This window comes from Cherax quadricarinatus, chromosome 75 (genome assembly GCF_038502225.1).
Source record: "Cherax quadricarinatus isolate ZL_2023a chromosome 75, ASM3850222v1, whole genome shotgun sequence".
Classification (NCBI taxonomy): domain Eukaryota; kingdom Metazoa; phylum Arthropoda; class Malacostraca; order Decapoda; family Parastacidae; genus Cherax; species Cherax quadricarinatus.
In genome coordinates this window covers 5,112,295-5,139,849 of record NC_091366.1, presented here as the reverse complement: position 1 = coordinate 5,139,849, position 27,555 = coordinate 5,112,295, and the positions used below count along the sequence as shown (strand labels likewise).

The 27,555-nt window shown below is 41.9% G+C and overlaps 2 protein-coding genes across 6 annotated transcripts in view; one reads left to right on the top strand and one right to left on the bottom strand.

Annotated features, from left to right (window-relative positions):
- LOC128691883 (lachesin-like) overlaps window positions 1–11,015 on the top strand; it is a 68,485-nt gene extending 57,470 nt beyond the window's left edge. The window contains exons 8-9 of the mRNA XM_053780847.2: window positions 3,480–3,539; window positions 4,627–11,015. Coding sequence (XP_053636822.1) covers window positions 3,480–3,539; window positions 4,627–5,000 — 434 coding nt within the window. The 3' untranslated portion in view covers window positions 5,001–11,015. The remainder of the gene's footprint in view (window positions 1–3,479; window positions 3,540–4,626) is intronic.
- Window positions 11,016–11,128: 113 nt separating this feature from the next.
- mwh (multiple wing hairs) overlaps window positions 11,129–27,555 on the bottom strand; it is a 156,913-nt gene continuing 140,486 nt past the window's right edge. For 3 of the 5 annotated variants that reach the window (XM_070100963.1, XM_070100958.1, XM_070100960.1), the window contains 5 exons: window positions 26,680–26,876; window positions 24,717–24,856; window positions 23,760–23,883; window positions 22,137–22,391; window positions 11,129–15,249 (listed from right to left, as the gene is read on the bottom strand). In XM_070100963.1, the coding sequence (XP_069957064.1) occupies window positions 12,472–15,249; window positions 22,137–22,391; window positions 23,760–23,883; window positions 24,717–24,856; window positions 26,680–26,876 (3,494 nt within the window). In that variant the 3' untranslated portion in view covers window positions 11,129–12,471. The remainder of the gene's footprint in view (window positions 15,250–22,136; window positions 22,392–23,759; window positions 23,884–24,716; window positions 24,857–26,679; window positions 26,877–27,555) is intronic. The other 2 variants (XM_070100962.1, XM_070100959.1) reach the window with 2 other exon arrangements.

Here is a 27,555-nt window from a genome sequence, read left to right as displayed (position 1 = left end):
TCAAGTCCTGGAGGGTTCTCAAGCGCTGTGGACTGCTCTCAAGCACTGCGGTGGGTTCTCAAGCATTGTGGATGGTTCTCAAGCGCTGTGGAGGGTTCTCAAGCGCTGTGGAGGGTTCTCATGTGCTGTGTAGGGTTCTCAAATGCTGTGTAGGGTTCTCAAGTGATGTGGAGGGTTCTCAAGCATTGTGGAGGGTTCTCAAGTGCTGTGTAGGGTTCTCAAATGCTGTGTAGGGTTCTCAAGTGCTGTGGAGGGTTCTCAAGTGCTGTGGGGGTTCTCAAGTGCTGTGTAGGGTTGTCAAGCGCTGTGGAGGGTTCTCAAGTGCTGTGGAGGGTTCTCAAGCACTCTGGAGGGTTCTCAAGTGCTGTGTAGGGTTCTCAAGCACTCTGGAGGGTTCTCAAGTGCTGTGTAGGGTTGTCAAGCACTCTGGAGGGTTCTCAAGTGCTGTGTAGGGTTGTCAAGCACTCTGGAGGATTCTCAAGTGCTGTGTAGGGTTGTCAAGCACTCTGAGGGTTCTCAAGTGCTGTGTAGGGTTCTCAAGCACTCTGGAGGGTTCTCAAGCACTCTGGAGGGTTCTCAAGTGCTGTGTAGGGTTCTCAAGCACTCTGGAGGGTTCTCTAGCACTCTGGAGGGTTCTCAAGCACTCTGAAGGGTTCTCTAGCACTCTGGAGGGTTCTCAAGCACTCTGGAGGGTTCTCAAGCACTCTGGAGGGTTATCAAGCACTCTGGAGGGTTCTCTAGCACTCTAGAGGGTTCTCAAGCACTCTGGAGGGTTCTCAAGCACTCTGGAGGGTTCTCAAGCACTCTGGAGGGTTCTCAAGTGCTGTGTAGGGTTGTCAAGCACTCTGGAGGGTTCTCAAGTGCTGTGTAGGGTTCTCAAGCACTCTGGAGGGTTCTCAAGTGCTGTGTAGGGTTCTCAAGCACTCTGAGGGTTCTCAAGTGCTGTGTAGGGTTCTCAAGCACTCTGGAGGGTTCTCAAGCACTCTGGAGGGTTCTCAAGTGCTGTGTAGGGTTCTCAAGCACTCTGGAGGGTTCTCAAGCACTCTGGAGGGTTCTCAAGTGCTGTGTAGGGTTCTCAAGCACTGTAGGGTTCTCAAGCACTCTGGAGGGTTCTCAAGTGCTGTGTAGGGTTCTCAAGCACTCTGGAGGGTTCTCAAGCACTCTGGAGGGTTCTCAAGCACTCTGGAGGGTTCTCAAGCACTCTGGAGGGTTCTCAAGCACTCTGGAGGGTTCTCAAGCACTCTGGAGGGTTCTCAAGCACTCTGGAGGGTTCTCAAGTGCTGTGTAGGGTTGTCAAGCACTCTGGAGGGTTCTCAAGCACTCTGGAGGGTTCTCAAGTGCTGTGTAGGGTTGTCAAGCACTCTGGAGGGTTGTCAAGCACTCTGGAGGGTTGTCAAGCACTCTGGAGGGTTGTCAAGCACTCTGGAGGGTTGTCAAGCACTCTGGAGGGTTCTCAAGCACTCTGGAGGGTTGTCAAGCACTCTGGAGGGTTCTCAAGCACTCTGGAGGGTTCTCTAGCACTCTGGAGGGTTGTCAAGCACTCTGGAGGGTTGTCAAGCACTCTGGAGGGTTGTCAAGCACTCTGGAGGGTTGTCAAGCACTCTGGAGGGTTCTCAAGCACTCTGGAGGGTTCTCAAGCACTCTGGAGGGTTCTCTAGCACTCTGGAGGGTTCTCTAGCACTCTGGAGGGTTCTCTAGCACTCTGGAGGGTTCTCAAGCACTCTGGAGGGTTATCAAGCACTCTGGAGGGTTGTCAAGCACTCTGGAGGGTTCTCAAGCACTCTGGAGGGTTCTCAAGCACTCTGGAGGGTTGTCAAGCACTCTGGAGGGTTCTCAAGCACTCTGGAGGGTTCTCAAGCACTCTGGAGGGTTCTCAAGCACTCTGGAGGGTTCTCAAGCACTCTGGAGGGTTCTCAAGCACTCTGGAGGGTTGTCAAGCACTCTGGAGGGTTCTCAAGCACTCTGGAGGGTTCTCAAGCACTCTGGAGGGTTCTCAAGCACTCTGGAGGGTTGTCAATCACTCTGGAGGGTTCTCTAGCACTCTGGAGGGTTCTCTAGCACTCTGGAGGGTTCTCTAGCACTCTGGAGGGTTCTCAAGCACTCTGGAGGGTTCTCAAGCACTCTGGAGGGTTCTCTAGCACTCTGGAGGGTTGTCAAGCACTCTGGAGGGTTCTCAAGCACTCTGGAGGGTTCTCTAGCACTCTGGAGGGTTGTCAAGCACTCTGGAGGGTTCTCAAGCACTCTGGAGGGTTCTCAAGCACTCTGGAGGGTTGTCAAGCACTCTGGAGGGTTCTCAAGCACTCTGGAGGGTTCTCAAGCACTCTGGAGGGTTGTCAAGCACTCTGGAGGGTTCTCAAGCACTCTGGAGGGTTCTCAAGCACTCTGGAGGGTTCTCAAGCACTCTGGAGGGTTGTCAAGCACTCTGGAGGGTTGTCAAGCACTCTGGAGGGTTCTCAAGCACTCTGGAGGGTTGTCAAGCACTCTGGAGGGTTCTCATGCACTCTGGAGGGTTCTCTAGCACTCTGTAAGGTCATTTAACATATAAACAATCGTTAACACATTTACTTCACTCAGTTTTAAACAAGATTACAAGGATATATAATAATTATATATTTTAAATATACCGTAAATTGTGATTTATTATTATAATCATAAGTGCTAAACCCAAGAGGGTCATATTGTGCTGACCTTATTTGGTGAAGCTTATTGAATTAAATCTTCACCAAAGTCAGCATTGTATGACCTTTGTGTTACTCAACCCGTGTTAAATACAATCAAAGTTAAGTGTGTTCAGAAAAATGTACCTTAATACGGGAAGTCCTCACTTAACATCGATAGGTTCTTGTAAACCGCATATAACAAAGCCAATTTTACCATAGGCTATTAATATAAAAAGAGTTAAATTCGTAGGACAAGGTAGTGTTGAGAGGTCACTCTGGGGCGATATAGAGCCGTGTATTTACTGTGTTGATATTTGTATTATTTTAGGTATCAAATATTTTTCAGAATTATGTAAGAAACCCGCTACGTATCATAAAAACTGAATGCTGACAGACATGAGGGAGAAAATTGACATAATAGTGAAGCTAGGTAAGCAGCTGTGACTTCCTCGTCGACACTTGTAGTCTCTCCTGTTATTTATATGTATGTTATGTAGCTTTAAACGTTTCTTAAAACATTCAAACCAACCACGACTTGACACCAAGGTTTCACTTTCAGCACAAGAACCTATTTTTTCTTTAGATCTTCAAATAAACTAAAACTTCCATTTGTATAGTTGGGAGTTATGCCTATGTACGTCCCTCATCAGATATTTAAGTCTTTCCATATATTCCATTCCTAGCCAGGAATTTATTTTTCTCATCAGCGTTATAATAAAACCGTGTTGAATGAAATGGCGTTAAGCGAGGACTTCCTGTACATTTTTGAATGGTATATTATTGCAAGAAAGTTTTTTGATTAGGCTCACTACGTTTCAGAGATCAAGGATCGTGTGATTCCTGTCCCCACTCGACCAACCTGGCATATACCTCACCCAGGTGAGTATACTGTGTGTAGAGTCATTTGCTGTGGCTGAGTCCCAACTCCTGGACCCTACCTCCTTTTTATACACATCAATTTTACAGGCAAAGAGCTGCTGTCCTACCTTAGCTCATTTCATAAGCCTGCCACCCACACTAGTCAACTAACACCCAGGTACCTACTTACTGCTAGGTGAAAATCCTTGTATGTTTCTCAAATAATTTTCTAATCTTTCACCCCTTCAAGGAGGATGTCTTGATGCTGGTGAAGGGTTCTTGATTCAAGGAATTGGAGCTTCACTCTGAATCAAACCTCAATAAATTTTAATCTCCAAGATATTGGGTGCAAGTGACTTGTGTATAGCTAGTGCTACCTGTCTCTCTTCCTCAGCCACTTGTAAGTGTTGTATACCGTTTATAACATATGTTGCATTTGTTTGGAAAGAGAGAAATTAGACATGTGCAACACTTGGGTATCATTATTGTGGAGATGTTTTGTCATCCAGTGCCTTCATCAGTCCAGTATGGAGAAGAATGGTGAGGATCAGCAGTTTGAGGTAATCAATCCTTCAATCTTGTTTAATGGACTGATAACATCGACTTCAGGGTGAGGGACTGATTCCCTCCAACTACCCCTGATCTTCACCATTCTTTATATCAGACTGATGAAGCCACTGTGTGGCAAAACGTTTCCTCAATAAAGATAAAGTTTTGCACTTGTCTAATTTATCAACTCTTTGGGTCTCAGAACCATTTATCTACTGTTTGGAAAGAGGTTGAGGGAGTAGATAAGGTTAATAAACAGTCATTTGAGTATATCCATGGCGAGTCCTAAGTTAAGAAGTCGAAGAGTCGTAGAAGCTTGGGAAACTAGTGCTACTAGAGAAGGGGTAGGGACTGTACCCCTCTCCCAGATGTAAATTGTTCTAATTAATGGCTAATTTTTACTGTATATTGGTCAGTGACCACAAAAGCATGGTAGTTTAATTTCACATAAATACTGGAAGTGCTTTTTTTTCAGCATCGTAAGTTATTTTAACATTCGGATTGAAATTCTGACTACGCTATTGTTGGAAATTATGCCTGAAACAGTTTTATTTCACAGGTGAAGTTCCCCCGTTGCGCCACGCCACACCACCACCTTTCTCTAAAACTTCTACCAGCAGCACCACCACCAGTAGTGGCAGCAGAAGGACGAGTGGTGGAGCCAACACCCACCTCGGGGACAGCCTCCGCACCACCAAGCTCCTCACCAACAAAATCCCAGCTCCCTCTGGCAGCTGGAGCCTTGGTAGCAGAGCTGAGGATGCTCACCCCAACAAGATCACCTTCAAGCACCGCGGTGGAGGCTTCAACGGCACGGCGATGGTGGTGGATGTCATGGTGGAGGGAGCTCGTGCAGGCAAGCCTCTCCTCCCCACAGTCAAGCTTATCCTCCTCCTCCCTGCCCTCACACTTCTCACAGCCGATTTCGGTTAGCTGACTATCTAGGTAGATGTACTGTACTTTGTTTTGCATACTAACCTGAGAGCCATCGAGAAGGCAGAATGTTAGTGACAATCACGGTGTGTATAGTATAGTCGATAGAGGGAGAAGAGGAAATGCTGCAGGTATAGTGTCCTCCGTTTTGCAAGAGGAGTCGTCATTAGTCATAAAGAGGGGCGGCTTCTGTAGTTGTACTGGAGGGGTTAGGTATGGTGATCGGGTTGGGTGGGCTAAAGGACTTGTATTAATGTTGGTAGAATTACAGTGTTAATAAAAGGATACAAATGCAACTGATGCGACATTGTATTGTGCCAACGTTTCACATTAGTCACACTTATGTCCTTTTGCTAAAGGACTTGTATTGAAGCAGCGTTATTTTTTTATTTGGGGGCTAATGGAATTTTTTTGAGGGGGGCTTCAGTCCACCCCCTTGCACCACCCCTGGCCATAGAGAAGGGTAGCTCAAATTCTGTGGCTTAACAGTCCTTGAAGGGGATAATCAAAGAAGCCTTTAATTCCCTTTTCTTTTAGATATCAGTATTTTTTAGTTAATACCTATACATGCAGAGTTATGGTTTAGATATGCAGAAATTTGTCAAAATGGGTAAAAAATCAAATGAGGGGGTATTATTATAGTCAAAACTAAGCGCTAAACCCAACAGGGTCATACAGCGCTGGAATGAGGGAGGTAAAAAATAAAAAAAGCTAATACCTGGCAAGTTTTCAATAGTGCAATGTGCCAACCATGCAAGGCTTGACAGGGTGCTTCAGTATATTTGATATGATAGTATCTGTCTCCAGATAGATACCTTCTTACACTGGCCCCCACACTACCATTCCTTCTGACGCTCAAAGCTTTGGTAATTGTTTTAAGAATATTTCACCCCAGCAGTGTGCACAATGGGCATGCACAGGACAGACCTAGTGTGCCACCAACGGACATAAATATGCTAATGCAAGGACAGTCTGCAGTGTCCCACCGACGATAAAATAGATCTTGTATTCTAATCTTGAGCACAAATATACGTCTGAGAGGACAGTCTGCAGTATCCTAACATGTGGATATGCGATACTTTTGTAAGGACAGATCTTGTTGTATCTTACCAAGATGTGAATACATGTCCATGAGAGGATAGTACGTATTTGTAGTATTATGCTGACAGACATGAATGTGTCTATATGAATGCATATCCACAAAATAAAAGCCTGTGTGGTATATGATGGCCATGAGGTCAATCCTTGCAGTATCCTATTACCGACATACACAGCATTTTTTTTTACCCATCATGTGTGTCAGCAGCACAGCAGAACACAGCATGCACTGTACCAGTGATGAACATGCACATGGAGTCAGTTGGAGTGAGTTCTGATGGGTAGTTTCTCTTTGCCTTCTGTATCCACTTGCAACCATTGGTGAACATTATTATTATTAATTTTTTTTTTTTATCACACTGGCCTATTCCCACCAAGGCAGGGTGGCCTGAAAAAGAAAAACTTTCACCATCATTCACTCCATCACTGTCTTGCCAGAAGGGTGCTTTACACTACAGTTTTTAAACTGCAACATTAATACCCCTCCTTCCTTTATTATTAATAATAATAATAATAATAATAATAATATTATTATAAAAAAGAAGCGCTAAGCCACAAGGGCTATACAGTGACTTTGGTGAACATTAAGGCTGTACTTTGATCCAAATAAGGAACTAGAAACAAGAGTGAGAAGACTTAGGGTAGAACAAGCTTTGAATGGGGGCAACATTTAGCTTCATGTAGAGCTTTATAAATCTCTACAGTGATTTTTTTTTCCTGTAAAAGCTTATGGAAGGTCTCCACCAAGGCTGTAACTGTTCAATTGTCTGTAAAAAAGATACAAAAGCAGGAGATAGGCCATATATTAAGTTAACTAAAGAGTGGCTTTTTTCAGTCTACTTCAGAAAATTGGACTGTACGACTGAACAGGACGATGACTTATCATTTGCTTGGGTAGGATCAGTTGGGCAAGTCTTTCTGAAATTATAAAACTGTTTGTGTTTTGGGAGATGGTATTAGCAATGAGAGCATATGCGACATATGTCAGATTCATAAACGACGAGTCTGGCATTTTGGAAGCCCATGAACTTGTTTTAAGTCGCTGTGAATGGTGCAGGTACTGTTGAACTCTTAACTTTTGCAAGCATATATGTTTACTGCTGCATTGTGGTTTTTACCCATGTATACTTTCCCCACACGCTCTTGAGGGATGGTTCGAAAACCAACATTACATTCTTAATGGCGTTGGAATTCATCATGATTATCTGGGTCTTTCGTTTTAATAACAAGGTTGTAGACAGTCTCAAACTTGTTCAACTGGGATAACAATATACCTATCAGAAGTCTGTGTAGTGATGTGGAAGTTTTAATTGCCTCTCTAAACAGGAACCAGACTTGCTACGCTTTTTCTTTCCCAAACTAGGAACATTCTGAAATGCTCTGAACATTTTTACTTATAATCCCCTGCAACCCTAAGACCACCCACAAGTATGGCTTACCCAAGAGACTCGAACCAGGAGTTCCTCTCAAACCCATAGTGCACCACATAAGCTGACAGGAATTTTATCCAAACAGCTGTCTAAATTAGGTACAATAAGTTCTGGCAACCTTCTTTTCAAAATTAAGAATATCAGTGTTAAAAAAAGAAACTCGTTATGTTACCTCGCTATTCACCAGGGTGCCCACTACACAAATTGTTGATCGTCTTCGTTAGAAAGTGACGGATCACTGGTGATTTTGTTTTTCTTTCGGTGACTGAGCCGCTAGTCATGTGGAATGGTCATGGACATAATGCAGTTGTATTTAACCCATATATGGTGCTCCTGGAGGAGAAAAGGCAGGCCATACATGCCCAGAGAGTTAGCATGACTGTTATGTCAACAATATCCTGGTAATTGTTCCTCTGTGTGTATACCACTGCTCTTTGTCAACATTGTCAACTTTGTGGAACCCTCCTTCAAATTAACAATGAAGGAGAAATGCCTATCCTTTCTTGGTGCTTAACTGCCAGAATGGCCAAAAAATATGGATTTCAGTCTTAAGCAAACTCACAAAGATGATCGACTATACTGCCTATCGATGCACTTACCAAGAAAGAGGATTAATCAGAGGCTTTTATTTGAGAGCTTACAGAATCTCAGGCCTTGGCTTCCTTGAAGGAGAATGTAGTTATATACACAGGGCCTTCTCCAAGCTACATTACCTAGCACACATTTCATCAGTTTAGAAGACAGGCTGATATGATCTTCCACACTACTAGACACAGGCAGACTCCTGACAGGTATATTGTTCTCTTGTTGGACAGGTTTCTGAAAGTCCCAAATCTTGTTGGTAAATGTAAGACTTTAATAGACATGACTTCCAACACCATTAGGAACCTACTTCTTCTTATGACCAGAGCTTTGGTAAGATGGGTAAGGATAGAAATATTAGGAACCTACTAGTGAAGAGGAACACGTCCTGTGGCTCAACTGCTAGTGCACTCAGCTCACACACTGAGGTTTGGGGATCAATCCCACGGTACAGCTAGAAAACAGGAAGTGTTTTCATGAGACACCTACTGTTCCTGTTCAGCTAACAGTAACATGACTACCTGGGTGTTAGTTGACTGGTGTGGGTGACATCCTGGGACAAAACTGACATAATTTGCTGGAAATGCTCTACATAGCAAAGGGCTTTATATAAAATAGTATGTCAATGATGTCGGCTATTCCTGTATACCTTGTATGTACATGTACTTTTAGAAATAGGTATTATTACATTATGGTTGCCAAAGGGATGACATGAATAATGCCTGCAGCATTCACCATAACTTCCATAGCCATTTCACAGACTACCAAAATGCCACATCTTCAAGTAATGTGATGTATGACACAGGTGCTGTTCAGAATCAGCTCAATGCTTCTACCAACACTATTTCTCAACACACACTTGTAAGAAATGCTCTCCCCAATAATCTTTGCCAAGCAAAATGTAGCAGTTACCTAGCCTTGCCTTCTAGCCCATCCAGCAACTGACCTAATGCACTATATATATTGAGTTTTATGTTCTCTGTATTGGACTGAAGAAGCCACTGGTTAGCAGAACATCTTAATAAATGTCTTAATTTCATCATTTTTATGTATACGTACTTATTGTTCACCATTTTGTTACCTCTATTAAATTGTTGTATGTGCCCATGACAGATTTTTTCTAAGTTGCAGCAGCTGTCAGTTTTTTGTGGACATTATATGGAATTAGCCTCTTTAGTATGGACCATAAGGAATTATAAGCTTATAAGGTATAGCAGTAAGTGTGCATTATAAGGGTTATTATTGTATTTAAGGGGAAGCACTAAATGCATCATAGGTCATATGCACTTAAACATGGGTTTGATCAGAGAAAGGGGAAATACAGCTGCAGTTACATGTATCATAAGTCCCTCACCAGATTCAAATTACTTTCCCTTGAAGGACACATCTTAAGAATTGGTAATAATGGTAAAATTACCAAAAAAATTTCGAATAAATGGGCACAAGTGCAACTAATGTGACATTTAACTCGACATTTCACTCTCCAGGAGCTTTGTCAGGCTGGCTTGACAAAGCTCCTGAAGAGTGAAACACTGCTACAACAAAATGTCACATTAGTTGTTGTATCTGTGTCCATTTACCGAACATCTTAAGAATTACAACATGTACAGTTTATATTATAAGGAGTTATAGCATATATTGTGTAATATAGAAAAATGCAGTGATGTGTGTTTACATTTGTTGTAATTTACCTTTAATTTCATATTCACTTTTATATTTGCTGGTACAAATAGATTTTTATCCTGCATCATTTGAAAAAAAATCCTAGGCGATATAATTTATTTTGTGAAGCATTAAACCCATGTCGAGTTGTTCAATGCAAGGCATGGAGGCTCAGTTGTCCTCTATATAATAGCCAGGTAAACACACTACCTACCTGTCCTGCCGTAGTTGCCTTTCCCTCAGAAATGTAAACCAAATACAGTAAGTTCTCGACTTAAAAACGCATTGGGGATCTTCTGTATTATACATAATAATGATACTATACACAATACAAAAGATTCTCAATGTGTTTGTGCAGTGTATGAGATATACAAAGGCCCATTAGCAAGGATGAAAAATTATATTTAAGCGAGCTCTCTTCAATTCCATTTGCAAAATATCACACTATATAGATAGTGTGATATTTTGTAAATGGAATTGAAGCTCATGTGAAATAGAATATCACATGCTGTGAAGGCCTTTCCACATACTATTCAGTTCTGGATGTACTTTACTTTTTCAAATGCACTAAATTACACTAAATGCAATAGCTTTATAGCAACTTATCGTATTAGAGAAAATGAAAACGATTGCAGTAAACAGGTAATATCACAATATACAAAATAACCACTGTGAAAAAAAGTGAATTTCCAAGAGCTTGCATGATTTCTCACATTATCAAGACACTGATGATGTAAGAAATCATGAAAGCAGTAAAATAGGTACCTAGTGTTAGTTGACTGGTGTGGGTTGCATCCTGGGACAGAATTAACCCAATTTGCTCAAAATGCTCAGCATAACAAGGGACTTTCTAAACAGTAGTATGTCACTGATGTCAGCTATGGTCTGTATACCTTGTACTTGTACAAATAGATTATTATAGAATCAAGGTGTCCCTCTTCCAGTGTCAAATCCAGCACTCTATCATAAATTATGGAAAGGTTAGTGCTTGTACCCATGACTAGCAAGTTCTAAATACCCTCACTTTAGTGAGTTTCAATAATAATAACTGCACAACCCTGGTCGGTTTAGCCCTTTTTTTTATTATAATAAAAACTCAACATTAACTTTCTCAATTGTTTTAAATCATTAAATTTCTATATTATACCCCTCAAGGAAGGTTCCTTGATGTTGGTGAGGGGCTCTTGATTTAGGGAATTGGATCTGTGCTCCAGTTCCCCGAATTAAGCCTGAATGCTTTCCACATCCCCCCCCCCCAGGGCGCTGTATAATCCTCCGGGTTTAGCGCTTCCCCCTTGATTATAATAATATAATAATAATTCTATATTATAGTGTATACACAAAAACCAGAAAACATATTCTTACCAATTTTAAGTCCCCAAAAATTACACTTGCTCATTAATAAGGTTAAAATTATAATAGGAACAGTATCCCCTCGCAAATAGGAATAATCATAATTTTCAGTTTGGGCAAATTAACATTAATATTTTATTCCCCATTATATTGTACAAGAAAGGAAGTATATATATTTCAACACACTGACTATGATGCAACATTTCCATACGTTGGCAAAGGGTTTTTGATCCCAGGAACTGGCACACTCCTCCCCTCCCCAGGAGCTGCATGACCCCTATGAATTTGGTGCCTCCCCGCGATTTATAATTTCCATCTCAGAGTCTTCCTAGATCATATCACAGGTTTAACAAATTAATTTATTGCATTTCCTCCAGAAACTTTTTTTGCTGATTGCATTCTTAAATTTTGAGGACTGAGGAGCAATTTTGAGCCCCTTCCCCTGTATAAATTAAAAAAAAAAGACCACTTCAAAATTCGTCTTGCTTTCAGTATACAGTAGCATGTTTATATTATCTTCCTTAAACAAGACAATCTTTTTGAGCAGCTGTCTTAAATATTCATCTTTTTTTTTTGGGGGGGGGAGGGGAGAAAATTACAATGAACCATCAAATATCCAACTGCATTGAAATTGGATAAAAATGAACATGGGGGGGATTATAAAACCAATGTCGGCAATATCGGGAAAAATCTATGAACAAAAGAAATGTACATCACAACAGTCTGTTTTGAGTTTTGAGACACTCTGATCGCGGGTTCTATCCCCGCCTGTGGTATGGTTAGTCTGTTCTTCAATGTCACAATTATAAACTCAGTTTAAATGAAAAATGGTAATGCACACTTTTCTTTTTACATATATACAGGGAAGAAATCACAATGCAATGCGTGATTGCAGACATGAGAAAATACCACTTTGAGAACGGGAAATAGAACCTGAGTTCTAACGTATGTAAGCACATCAAAGCACTTGGGTTTTATTTTCTGTTTTCACTAATATTCTTTTCAAACATATATACATAAATTTCTCAAATATTGCACACAAATGAGTTTTTTCACTTGCTTATGTGACCAAATATATTGCAGGTAACCCGAGTGGGATGTTCATTGTATGTACACTTACACATTTCTCAACCTCTCTGCGTAAGTTTAATTAACCGCAGATATTCTGCATATTTCTGATATATTCACTTTCACATTTATCTTACCAGTGTGGAAATTCACTTGAAATAATCATAGTATTTTTAGAACTGAAAACTGTGAAAATCTTATTGTTTTTTATGTACACTAATTTGCAGATTCTCTGAATGATCTGTCCACGAAGAAGAGGTAATTTTTCAGACTGGAACTCAGTAAAGTCCTGACGGCATGTCTAGGATGTGTTTCGAAGGCGAGCCATTGATCACTGTGGACATAGTGCTGGCTGGCGTGGCTGAGTAATCTGGCGTCGGAATGTCTGGATCTATTTCTCCTTTCCGGCGCCCTCCCATCACTTTCTCCCTTAAGCTCCGTCCACGAGGAGGAGGTGGGTAGTCTCGTCCACCATAGTCGGCTAGGTCTGGCAGGCGGGCGGGTGGCTTGTTGAGCATGAAGTTTGGTCCATAATCACTCTCCCGGAAGCCATTGGGGTTCTTAAACCCACTGAAGGCACAGATTTCAGAGTTGGAGAATTTAAGTTGTTTTCCAACACGAGATGGTTTAGGTGGGAGACCAGGGATGTCAGCGGGGTATTTCAAAAGTGGAGCTTTATCCTGGTGCTTTGACGATGATCTGTTTTCCTTCGATCTAGAAGATTTTCTGTTGTCCTCATAACGAGTTGGCGACTGACTCTCATGCCTACGACTGCTTTTCTTACGGCAAGGTTTCCCATCTTCATAATGGATATCCGGGTATTTCCATTTGAGTGTCCACTCACCGTCCGCACCCTGACTCTCGAACCACTGATCAAGGCGGTCTTCCACACTGCGGTTCTTGCGCCGATTCATCTCAGCAGTGATAAGTTCATTGACACGATTGCGACGCTCAACTTCATGTGGGGTGTATTTTGTGAACATCCGACCACTTATGTGAACCTCTTTTTCCTCTAAAGGCACCAGAAGATCTGTAACGTCTCGCCGTCTTGGGGAATATGATCGATGGCTGTTGTACTCTGTCCTATTGCTGGCCTGGAAACTCTCACTGCGTTTGATACCCCGTCGGCGCTCCTCCCGAGATTCACGCTCATTGTTGCTACGGTCAATGAAGGTCTCGTGACGCCGAAGCGTTCTCTCTGGACGCACGAAGCCAAAAGACTTGGTGGATTCTGTCTCTATGGTGTGTGGACTAGGTGGTGGTTGGCTGCTATGAAGCAGTGTGTCAGTATCACTAGTTTCTGCTGGAGATTCAATCTCCAGAAATAAAACTGGATCTCGTTGGCCACTTCCAGTCTGTGAATTGCGAGACCGAGATCTTGCTGGCAGCTGTGGAATTCTATTTGGTACAATTTCAAGTTCTTCGTTAGTAATATTTTCCGGGCTTGCCCGATCTTCGAAGTTTCCCTTTAGGAGTGGATTTTCCTTGACTGTCTCTTGTGACACCAAGCTCAGCGAAGACTCGGCACTTCTTAACACATTCTCAAGGCCTGACATCACAGCTTCTACTTCTTTTTCAGTTACATCATCTAGTTTTTCTGTTTTAAGTTCCTGATTCCTATCAATTTGTTCTTCCTTCTCTTGCCTTTCACCGTTCTCGTTTCCTTTCTCGGGTGCCATCTCAAAGTGATCAGACATCATCACCAGATTCTCGTAGTGATGCACTGACTTTTGAACACAAGGGCCATCTGGGTAGCCTCCTTGGTTGTCTTCAGCCTCCAGGCTGCCCTTTGTCTCCGTTGAGCTCAGACTCTTATCAGAGTCACGGGAGCCTTGGGTATTGTTCTTGTCAATGAAAATCCTGTCGTTGGCAAGAGTGATGGCCTCGTACACTATCATGTCACGTTCATAGTCGAGATCACCTTCATCGCTCCCACTCCTGGCTTTACTGGCGGGCGATATACTACGAGTCTTATTTTGGGGCGACTCCCGCCGGGGTACATTCATGTACTCGGGATCCTTCCGCTCCCCTCCTACATTGGAGGAGATGGAGGATGAAGATGAGAGAGAAGAGGTTGAGGATGACAAGGGACTAGTTGGGCCAGAAGGAGGCTTTGGAGCCTTCCTTTTTACATCAGTTGGTGATGCTGAGCTGGTCGAGGCCATCTGAGAGGCTGTGGATGGTGTTCTCCCTGGCCGACCATCACTCTGCACTGGACTAGTCAAGCTGCTCCTCTCCTTCTCAGAATCTTTGTTCGAGGAGCCATTCATCAGTGGTGGCTCATCAGAAACCTGCTGGCGTTGTCGACTGTTTGATCTATTTAGCTTTTTAAGGTCTTGAGATATCTGTTTGACAGCAAACGGTGACTTATTCCTGTCACACTGCAGCGCTGCATCAGGAGATAGAGGCTTCTCACCACAGTATGACATATCAATGAGTGTTGTGGGCATATGTTCGTTAAATCTTTCCCCCGAGATGATTCGCTTTCTCTTAGGCTCTTGTGTTGGTGAGGTTCTGACTGGTGTGTCATCCTCCCTCTTAACATCATCTCTTGCTTCCCCGTTCCTAACTGGTGATGCTGCAGAGCTCCTTAATGGAGAGATCAACCTTGGTTCAGGAGATGATGAGGCAGATTGATGTCTCGCCCTACTGACACACTGGAGAAGATTGGAACTAGAGGCAGATAAGGGGCGCGAAGGGGCGACAGTGTCGGTGGAAGAAATAGAAGTCTTTCTGCTGACAGGTTCAGCAGAGTTCTGAGGAATACTGTTCCACACAGGTGTGACAGACCTCTCTCCTCCTTGAGTAAATATAACAGAATCTGTCTCAGTGATGGCACTCCTTGCATCGCCATTCCTGGAGGGCGAGATGGAGTTACGACTCACCGTGGTGTGCCTCAGAGTGTTGATGGAGGAGAGGTCAGAGTCGCTGATGGAAGGGACAGGGGAAGGAGCAACTGGAAGACCATTCTGTTCCAGACGCCGTCTAAGGGCTTCGTACCGCTCTTCCACATCTCCACCAACAGTCTTCAGGAGAACGTTTTCTTCGAGGAGTTTCTGGTAAAAAAATAATAGTGCTTTAGAGGCAACATAATTTAAGCCGAAAAAATACTGATTTTTTAAAAGTAAGATGATAAAGGCTAATGAAGAATGCAAGTCACAAAATATGACTGGAACAAGTTTACAAAAAATATACACAATTATGTAAACCCAAGACAATATTTCAGTTCATCCTGAACTATTAAGCTGTACCAGAGCGAGAAAAAACAGAATTAGGAAAAGGGGGGGGGAGGGAATATGAGAATGGTAGTATTAATAGTGACAGCAGTATACTAGTTGCAATAGTAGTAGTAATGGTGGTGAAGCAGTCGAATTATTAATAGGAGTAATAATGGTAGTAATAGTAGTGCACGAGACCAAAAGAAGAGAGGAACACCGAGACTTAGTAAACAGGGCAAATAACATCTCAAGTCATTGCATATCAAAGTACGCAGTCTTAAGCAGCCTGTAAGCATTATGATTAGTCTGACCAAAATGCACCGCATATTAGTGGCTTTCTTTGTGCTTAACAACATTTCACTACATGTAACCTACATTTGTTTTACTGCACAAAGAAATACAATGTTTGCTTTTGTTATGTGTATTTGTCTCTTGGTCAATATTGGCTTTTTTTCTCTGTTGTGACTTGACAATAGTCCAAGACAAGCTGAAACATTGTCTCAACTTTCGTTTTGTAAGTATGGGTAGTTCGTGACGAAGGTTGAAGTCAAATTCATTCTCCCTATAAATACAGCAATATGCTTAACAATTTGCAAACAGGCAGAATTATTTACAAACATTATCTCTCAGGCCTCAGCAGGACTCAGACCTACACAATTTACGTCAAAGTACGTAGTACCTTCTCTACTTGGCCAGATCCCAGATTTTAAATAAGTATGGACCCCTAGCCAAAGCTAAGCAGTCATTCCCATAACCCAGGACACCAGGGATCTAGCTGACTGGAGAAGGTACTATGTACTTTGATGCAGTGTGTGAAGGTTTGAATCCTGCTGTGGACCAAGAGATAATGTTCCTATATCATTATACAGTAAGACCCCCGTATCTGCGGAGATTACATACCTATTAAAAAGTTTAATTCGTAAATTATGCACAGTAAGTGGAAAATTATCACTTTCTCACTGATGGGAAGCACCTCATGACTTGGGCATTGAAGAACTGCCACCTTGTCTACTTTTGCCCTTTGGGACCATTATTATGCAAAATTAAGAGGTATTTTTGGGCCACAGTAAACCGTGGGTAACTGAAACCACGGATACTGAATCAGTGGATACAGGGGGTTCTACTGTATTCTGTTCCTACTGTACTTAACTTTCTAGTATCTGCCTACACCCTTCAGCCATTTTAATATAGTTTATATTTTTCTCTCAGCACTGATTCTGGTGGAGGAGGTTCATATATTCTCACAGATCCTGGGTCTTGAAAGTGATATTGCTCCATTAGTATTTACAAGACTTAAAAGCAAAAAGATCATCAATCAGAAATAATTATTAATTAAAACTAAATTATCCTTGAAGTTGCCCGTGATAAAAAAAAACAATTATTTGATATACACATCCACCGAACATCAAAATACAAATACAGTAGAACTCTCCTCTCCACTGATTAGGTATCTGCAGTTTCAGTTATCTATGGTTTACTGTGGCCCAAAAATACCTTTTAATTTTGCATAAAACAGCCTCTCTTCACTTAGCGACTTACTCGTTTGCCGACGACTCAGACTTATGATGGGCTCTCTGACCAGTGTGCATATCTAAATAATGTATATTAGAGCTGATTTCCTGTATTCTGTTTATAATATACAGTACGCTACTGTATAAACATTTAAAAATACACTAAAAATGTTTTAAAAGGTGCAAATGTGACATTAAAGCAATATCAAAGATGGCTGACACAAACCCACTACGAATTTATTTACCAACGTGGTCTTAGGAACGGAACTCCGTCATTAAGTGAGGAGAGGCTGTAATGGCCTCAAAGCACAAAAGTAGAGAAGCCGGCAGTTCTTCACAGTATAAGAGAAGCCACGAAGTGCTTCCCATCAGAAAAAAAAGTGATAATTCTACGCTTACTGTGCATAATTTATCAATTAAATTTTATAATAGATATGTATAGGACTTACAGGGTTTCCTACTGTCTGTGGTTTCAGTATCCATGGCAGGTCCTTGGAACGTGTCCCCCCACGTACACGGGGGTTCGACTGTACAAATAATCGTTCCTTGCAAAGCATGCAATGTGAGATTTACATGTTATAAGATACTAGCACAGAGAAAACCACTAACATGCCTGAAAATTTTGGGAAGACTTGCATCAGCCTTAATAACTCTAAACTCCAGAAATAACACTACTAATATTTTAAAAAAGAAATACCATAAAAAGTCAAATATGTACTAATATTATTGCTACAACCAAAACTGAGCACTAAACCCATGGGTACAAATACTAATACAATTTACACGTAACGCTAACTGGCATCACCACTACAGGTTATATGAGACACAATGAAGCGGCAGGAATGAATGGAACATATGATTATAGGTTTAGAGAATGATAGGGAACATTATAGGTTTAGAGAATGATCTGGTAACATTATATATTTAGATAATGATCTGAGAACATTATTTTTTTTTATTTTTATTATCACACTGGCCGATTCCCACCAAGGCAGGGTGGCCCGAAAAAGAAAAACTTTCACCATCATTCACTCCATCACTGTCTTGCCAGAAGGGTGCTTTACACTACAGTTTTTAAACTGCAACATTAACACCCCTCCTTCAGAGTGCAGGCACTGTACTTCCCATCTCCAGGACTCGAGTCCGGCCTGCCGGTTTCCCTGAACCCCTTCATAAATGTTACTTTGCTCACACTCCAACAGCACGTCAAGTATTAAAAGCCACTTGTCTCCATTCACTCCTATCAAACACGCTCACGCATGCCTGCTGGAAGTCCAAGTCCCTCGCACACAAAACCTCCTTTACCCCCTCCCTCCAACCTTTCCTAGGCCAACCCCTACCCCGCCTTCCTTCCACTACAGACTGATACATTCTTGAAGTCACTCTGTTTCGCTCCATTCTCTCTACATGTCCGAACCACCTCAACAACCCTTCCTCAACCCTCTGGACAACAGTTTTGGTAATCCCGCACCTCCAACTAACTTCCAAACTACGAATTCTCTGCATTATATTCACACCACACGTTGCCCTCAGACATGACATCTCCACTGCCTCCAGCCTTCTCCTCACTGCAACATTCATCACCCATGCTTCACACCCATATAAGAGCGTTGGTAAAACTATACTCTCATATATTCCCCTCTTTGTCTCCAAGGACAAAGTTCTTTGTCTCCACAGACTCCTAAGTGCACCGCTCACCCTTTTCACCTCATCTTTCATAGACCCATCCACTGACACGTCCACTCCCAAATATCTGAATACATTCACCTCCTCCATACTCTCTCCCTCCAATCTGATATCCAATCTTTCATCACCTAATCTTTTTGTTATCCTCATAACCTTACTCTTTCCTGTATTCACTTTTAATTTTCTTCTTATGCACACCCTACCAAATTCATCCACCAATCTCTGCAACTTCTCTTCAGAATCTCCCAAGAGCACAGTATCATCAGCAAAGAGCAACTGTGACAACTCCCACTTTGTGTGTGATTCTTTATCTTTTAACTCCATGCCTCTTGCCAAGACCCTCGCATTTACTTCTCTTACAACCCCATCTATAAATATATTAAACAACCACGGTGACATCACACATCCTTGTCTAAGACCTACTTTTACTGGGAAATAATTTCCCTCTTTCCTACATACTCTAACTTGAGCCTCACTATCCTCGTAAAAACTCTTCACTGCTTTCAGTAACCTACCTCCTACACCATACACCTGCAACATCTGCCACATTGCCCCCCTATCCACCTTGTCATACGCCTTTTCCAAATCCATAAATGCCACAAAGACCTCTTTAGCCTTATCAAAATACTGTTCACTTATATGTTTCACTGTAAACACCTGGTCCACACACCCCCTACCTTTCCTAAAGCCTCCTTGTTCATCAGCTATCCTATTCTCCGTCTTACTCTTAATTCTTCCAATAATAACTCTACCATACACTTTACCAGGTATACTCAACAGACTTATCCCCCTATAATTTTTGCACTCTTTTGTCCCCTTTGCCTTTATACAAAGGAACTATTCATGCTCTCTGCCAATCCCTAGGTACCTTACCCTCTTCCATGCATTTATTAAATAATTGCACCAACCACTCCAAAACTATATCCCCACCTGCTTTTAACATTTCTATCTTTATCCCATCAATCCTGGCTGCCTTACCCCCTTTCATTTTACCTACTGCCTCATGAACTTCCCCCACACTCACAACTGGCTCTTCCTCACTCCTACAAGATGTTATTCCTCCTTGCCCTATACACGAAATCACAGCTTCCCTATCTTCATCAACATTTAACAATTCCTCAAAATATTCCCTCCATCTTCCCAATACCTCTAACTCTCCATTTAATAACTCTCCTCTCCTATTTTTAACTGACAAATCCATTTGTTCTCTAGGCTTCCTTAACTTGTTAATCTCACTCCAAAACTCTCATTTGCTCTCTTTTTACATTGCTTCACCACTCTCTTAACCTCTCTCTTTTTCTCCTCTCTCGTTTTCTCTGGGAACACTATATATTTAGATAATGATCTGGGAACATTATAGGTTTAGATAATGATCTGGGAACATTATAGGTGTAGATAATGATCTGGGAACATTATAGGTGTAGATAATGATCTGGGAACATTATAAGTTTAGAGAATGATCTGGGAACATTATAAGTTTAGAGAATGATCTGGGAACATTATAAGTTTAGAGAATGGTCTGGAAACATTATACATTTAGATAATGATCTGAGAACATTAGATTATATGCCAGAAGATTAAACATTACTGATCTGGATTTTAGTAAAACTTTTGACAGAGTACCACACAAAAAACTGTTAAAGAAATGGCAGTGGGTTAAACATCAAATATAAGCAACCCTTGTGGGTTTAGTGCTTATGATTATAATAAATATAAATAAAGATGAAGATTTATTTCTTTATAAAGGTTACAATGTATAATTACAATTTTGGTTTGCTATGTACAAATGCTGGGGCATTTCTGGCAGACTAATCCTAGTACACAGTAACTACTTAAAACTAGACAAGAAGATAAATTTCATAAGGGATACATTAGGAGAGAGAGAGAATGAGTACAGCATTACAGTAGAGTTGCACCAGAAGAAACACTTGTACATGGTAAGAAAGGTGCACATAGGAAAGCAGATTACAGTGGCCAGGATTAGTTGAGGTTACCTGTGTAAGTGGTAAGTTGATGTAGCAGCCACGAGAGTGGTGTAGCAGCCACGAGAGTGGTGTAGCAACTGCAATAGTGGTGTAGCAATGCAAGAATGGTGTAGCAACCACAAGAAAGGTGTAGCAACCCCAAATGAGGCAAGACAGTGTGTAGAGAGGAGAATAAACATACTGTGGCACTTCATCAGTAAGATTACGTAATAATACAGAACCATATCCATGAAGTGGACAACAATCCTTCCTCCATAAGCCAAGCTTGTTATAAGAAGCGACTAAAATGCCAGAAGCGAGGGGCTAGTAACCCCTTCTCCTGTATAAATTACTAAATGTAAAAAGAAGAGGTCTTCTTTTTCAAATCATTCTGCTTCAGTGAGAGACAACCGGTATATTGAAAAAAAAAAAATGAAGAAATTACTATTTACAAAAAGAAACACTTTCGAGGGAGTACTAACTTCGAGTCACTCAGCACTATGATTCTATTTAACTGTTCAGTTGGTACTGAATGAATGGGATTTAATGTTTTCTGTGTGAATACTTAATACAATACTGTCGGTCTCTGCAGTGCTGATACAACAAATTAAAATTAGCCTTTTCTTTAAACCTGGTTGCGTTTTGTTTCCGCTGGCCAAGGTAGTGTGCTGTATGGCAACTTATGTACAGCAACTTGTGTTGTGTGTGTAACATGTGTACATCAACTTTTGTAGTGTGCATCAACTTGCATTCTGTAGGAAAGCTTACTGGTACATGAACTTGCATGTGGCAACTTGTATACACCAGCTTATTCACTGTGCATATACAGTGGACCCCCGGTTAACGATATTTTTTTCAGTCCAGAAGTATGTTCAGGTGCCAGTACTGACCGAATTTGTTCCCATAAGGAATATTGTGAAGTAGATTAGTCCATTTCAGACCCCCAAACATACACGTACAAACGCACTTACATAAATACACTTACATAATTGGTCGCATTCGGAGGTGATCGTTATGCGGGGGTCCACTGTATCTAGTACATGGCAAGCTGTGTGTGTCAATGTATGGCAAGTTTAATATTTGCAGTATCTAAGATACGATAGGACCCCCATATCCGTGGATTCGGTTTCTGCAGTTTCAGTTATCCATGGTTTACCGTGGCCCGTAAATAACCCTGAATTTTGCTTAATGACCCAAAGCACAAACGTAGTGATGGTTGCAGTTCTTCAAAGCCAAAGAGATGCTTCTCATCTGTGAAAAAGTGCTAATTCTTGACTTCTTGTGCATAATTTATCAATTAAACAACATATATAGGGTTTGCTATTACCCGCAGTTTCAGGTATCCATGGTAAATTTTGGGACATATGACCCACAGATATGGGGGACTATTTTGTACATTAATTTGTGTGGCCACTCGCACTATGAAATTTTACCAACTCTCTCCTTACTCACATGTATCCGTTTCTTCTTGCAACTCCGCATGTTTCCCTCCTTCAAATTACTTGAAAACAGTGTCCAATAACTACTGATATGTTTCTTATATAACTAAACTCTGGCCACTCACCAAGTAGGTTTTCTTCTTTCCATAACAACCCCGTGCTCGGCTACTCATTGAGTAGAGCTTCCACCACGACCACTGCTCACTCACCATGTTGGCATCCCTGAGCTTTTTAAGTTCCTCCTGTAAGGTGCTGTTGGAGGTGCGTAGGCCCTGCACCTCATTCTCCAGGCCGCTCACGTCAAGGTAGGCAGCATTCCAGCGACTCAACTCCTCTACGGCCTGCTGCTGGAGGTGCTCCGAGCCACTGCGTTCAATGATCTGATGGAGAGGCATAGAGTGAGAGGTTTCACATTACCAAAAATACACAATACCGAAGGACCCCAATGGAAATAAGTCACTCTGTCTGACTTTTTTTGGGTTATCCTAGGTTCTCTACACATATGCTGCTATGTATGATAATTCTATGTAACTGTATTTGTGTATACCTGAATAAATTTACTTACTTACTTACTTACTAGTTGATGAATGAGACGCCTGTGTGACACTGAGGTGTCTTTGTTGCCCTTATAGGTTTCTTCTGTAGAATATAGGCAAAACTTTTGAATCTTTCCTGCAAAACTGAATTTCTGACATTCTTACCCAGTGAATAACTTTCAGCAGAACTAAAGTTTACTGACATTCTTACCTAGTGAATAACTAAAGCAAAACCAAATTTACCGACATTCTTACCCAGTGAATAACTAAAGAAAAACCAAATTTACCGACATTCTTACCCAGTGAATAACTAAAGAAAAACCAAATTTACCGACATTCTTACCCAGTGAATAACTAAAGCAAAACCAAATTTACCGACATTCTTACCCAGTGAATAACTAAAGAAAAACCAAATTTACCGACATTCTTACCCAGTGAATAACTAAAGCAAAACCAAATTTACTGACATTCTTACCCAGTGAATAACTAAAGTAGAACTGAAGTTAACTGACATTCTTTCCTGGTAAATAACTTCCAGCAGAACTGACATTCTTCACAAGTATCTCTACTGCAAAATATTTGCTCCAGGATCCATCCTTGCAGAGGGGTACCTTGATGCTATTGAAGGGCTCTTGATTCGAGTAACTGGGGCTACCTTCCCTTTCCTCGGATCAACCATGACTACCTCCTATTTTCTATGTGTCGTATAGCCCTGACAGCCTGGGTATTTAGCAAGGGCCATGAGGGGTAACTTCCCTTAACAATAAATCTTCATGGGTGTTGTAGAGCGCCTGAGATAGCCAGGTTTCATCCAGGGAGAGGGAGAGTAACTCAAATTCGTTGGATCAAGAGCTTTTCACCAGCCTCGAAGAATGTTTCCCCTTCGTCCCATTCAGTGGGATCAGGTTCCGAGGTATGGAAGACGAAGTCACACAATAAAAAATCTATTATTAGCACTGTATGACCTTTGTGGGTTTAGTGCTTGGTTTTGATTGTAATAATAATATTAGCCACTATGGGGAAGTGAAATAGAATTCTTCCTCTGTAAGCCATGCGTGTCGTAAGAGGCAACTAAAATGCCGGGAGCAAGGGGCTAGTAACCCCTTTTCCTGTATACATTACTAAATTTAAAAAGAGAAACTTTCATTTTTCTTTTCAGGTCACCCTGCCTCGGTGGGATATGGCCGGTTTGTTGGAAAAAATAATAATTACCTTCCTGAGGGCAGCAGGATCGAAACCAGCCTCAGCCAGCTCCTCCTGCAAGTAGATCCTCTCCCTCACACTGCCCGTCGAGGCCACCAGAGCATTCACGAACCTCAGCCCCCACAATTGGAAGCTGCAAGGCAGAAGAAAGCTTAGAGTGAAGGTAAGTTCAGCGGGGAAGGGGAATACTGAGCTACATACCTACCATGAAGCTAAACACCCCAAAACTGAGGGACTGTAATACTGGTAAAATTAATGACAATATGCTAGGTAAAAGGACACAACTGCAACTAATGCAACATTTTATTGTGGCATTGGTTCACTCTCCAGGAGCCATTACCAACAGCGTGACAAAACTCCAGGAGAGCAAAACGTTGCCACAATAAAATGTCACATTAGTTGCACTTGTGACCTTTTACTTGAGGGACTGATCACCTCAAACTTACAAGGAAGGTGTAGTACAGTGGGAAGCCTTCAAGGGTGCCTTGATGTTTGTAAAAGCCCCTTAGTCTGGCTCAAACCTAACTGCCTTTCATTTCACAACTGCTGTGTGTCCCTTATGGGTTTAACCTTTCTACATACAAAAATATTGTAGGTAAAGACACATATGCACACTTCAAGACATGATTGGCTTTTCCAGTCCTCAATGATTAGGATGGTGGATCAGGGCCTGATCAACCAGACCGTTACCACTGGCCACACCCAAGCCAACATATGAACCACAGCCCGGCTGGTCAGGTACTGACTTTAGGTGTCTGGGGTGAATGTGTTTATTGTAGGAAGTCTGAATGAATGAAGAATGGGTATAACTGAAAACCACTGCATTAGCAAAATGTTGTAAAGCGAAGAACTGTAAAGCAGGACCCTGCTGTAATAATATGATGCCCAACAGTTTGATGAATCAGAATGACAAGTAAAGTAGCAAGCACTGCAGACGAGTCTTACTCATCATGGCTGCAACAGTACCTGGGGTGGGGGTGGGAGAGCATCATGGAGACCAGGAACTTGCACTTGACAGGTTCGGCAAAGCGGAGACGGAGAGTTGCAAGGGCATCCACTACCTGACGGTGGCCCACTGTTGATGTCACACAAGCCCGTGTCAGCAACTGAAAAAAGACATTTGTGATGTAACAGTGCTGCAGGAACTATCCTTAATCATGTGTGACAGGTGTTTCAAGAATTAACTTTTCTCATGTGTTGTGAGAGATGTTGCAGGAATTCTTTACTCATGTGTTGTGACAGGTGTTTCAAGAATTACCCTCACACATCACATTCACTTAAAAAATGCACAAGACTGATTATGGCATAATTTACAGTAGTCCCCCTGGTATCCGTGGTGGCTATGTTCCAAGACCTATTGCAGATGCCCGAAACCCCAGATAGTAGCGAACCCTATAAATGTCATTTTTTTTGTTTACCTACACACCTATGGTAAAGTTTAATTGATAAATTATGCACATTAAGTAGAAAATTGGTGCTTTTTCACTGATGGGAAGCACTTCACTGCTTCTCTTAGGCTTTGAAGAACTGCAACCATCACTAATTTTGTGCTCTGGGGCCATTATGAGGCCATCTGGTGCTGGTGTTCTCTGGAACACCAGTGTTCTCTAGAACACCCGTGTTCTCTAGAACACCCGTGTTCTCTAGAACACCAGTGTTCTCTAGAACACCAGTGTTCTCTAGAACACCAGTGTTCTCTAGAACACCAGTGTTCTCTAGAACACCAGTGTTCTCTAGAACACCAGTGTTCTCTAGAACACCAGTGTTCTCTAGAACACCAGTGTTCTCTAGAACACCAGTGTTCTAGAGAACACCAGTGTTCTCTAGAACACCAGTGTTCTAGAGAACACCAGTGTTCTAGAGAACACCTCTGCTCTAGAGAACACCTGTGTTCTCTAGAACACCTGTGTTCTCCACAAAGTTATCCCTTCAGAGGTGTGCCATGTTGAAGGGCTCTTGATTCAAGGAACTAGGGATACCTCTCCTCTTCATTGGATCCATGTGCTGTACGACCCCCATAGGACATTCAGGTCATATGAAAGTATGTACACTCCAGGCAAGACAGCAATCAACTAAATGATGGTGAAAGTATTTCTTCTATATTTGGATCTACCTTAACTGTGGAAAGATGGCCAGTGTGCTAAGTGACACAGGTGCTCCTTGACTTGATATTTCGACTTTACAATGGTGCAAAAGCGAGGTTTCTTGATACTGGTGAGGGGCTCTTGATTTAGGGAATTGGATCTGTGCTCCAGTTTCCTGAATTGACCGTGAATGCTTTCTATCTCCAACTCACAGGCACTGTATAATCCTATGGGTTTTGCACCCTCATAATAAAAAGCAATTACTTAGGATTTATATTTTCAACTTACGATGGATTTGTTGGAACGTAACCCCCCTTGTAAGTTGAGGAGCACCTGTACTAGTAGTAATAATAATAATAAATTGAATAATTTCACCTCCTCTGATCAGCTGGGGCAGATCTACTATGAAATTAACGAAGCTTAACCTTCAGGGCCCCTAATCCCGGAGGGGCTCCAGAAATTACTTTAGTGCACGTTGCTTAAAAATTTTGGGTTTATTGTATGAGAAGGGTTTTTTAAAAAATAATAATACTGATCAGAACTAATAACCTCTGATTCCCTAAAAGCCATAAGGGTTTAGCATTTCTCATGAATATAGACAAGACTCCCTCTTTGACTTTTTGACAGGAACCAATTTATTGCACAAACTTTGATAATACTTCCTTAAGCATTCCTCACAGCCCATTCTAACTTGACCTTTGTTATCCTCTCCACCCCCCACTTCTCTCTGCTCCAGTAACACCTCCTGCCCTGCAGCGCTGCATGACCCTGGTGGATTTAGCGCTTCTTTTATTATAATAATCGTGAATGTGGAAATACTGTAAAACCCAGCTGTGGCACTGCACCTGGAGGGCCAGGGTGCGGCTCCGTGCCAGACTGCTCATTGTGGCAACGGCAAGAGCGTAGAGACCATGCGGGTAGTGGGCCAGCTTGAAAGTGGCGTCGGTGGACCGCATGCTGAACCTCAGGCAGGAGAGACACTCGTTTTCATCGATGAGAGCTCGGCGCAGCGCCAGCTGCTGCTCCCGGCTGTTAGCTGATCCTGCCGGGAAATTGGCGATGAGTATTTGTAATTATTTCCAAAAATAACAGTTTGATGAATGACACATGTGCAACACTTGGGTATCTTTACTGGCGGAATGTTTTGTCTAGACAAAAGGCTTCTTCAGTCAAATACTGGCAAATATAACACTAGAGACAGAAGTAATTTTGAGGTGATCAGTCCTCAAGTTTGAAAAACTGAATACAGGTGAATATAACACTGAAGCCAGCAGCAGTAATTTTGAGGTGATCAGTCCCTCAGCCCTGACAGGTGTTGGTCACTCCCTCAACCCTAAGGGACTGTCCACCTCACAACTACTTGTACTCTCTACAGTGGTGTATGACTGGAGAACCCTGTAGTGCAGGCAAAACATTTTTGCAATAAAGGTACCCAAGTGCTGGACATGTCTTATTCATCAAGAAAATAAAAATATTGAAAATGAAATGTCTACTGTATTTCCCAAAAAACTGAATACAATAGGTGATGTATTATACACTTTTAACTGAAAGCCCCTCGTTATGCAGAGCATTAGAAAGGTTCTTAACAAAAGAGGTACCTTGATGCTAATGTAGGGCTCTTGATCCAAGGAACTGGACCTGACCCTCCCTTCCTTGAATCAAACCCAACTCCCTCTCCTGGAATGTAAATATAATATGACAACTGACCATTAAGGTTGATA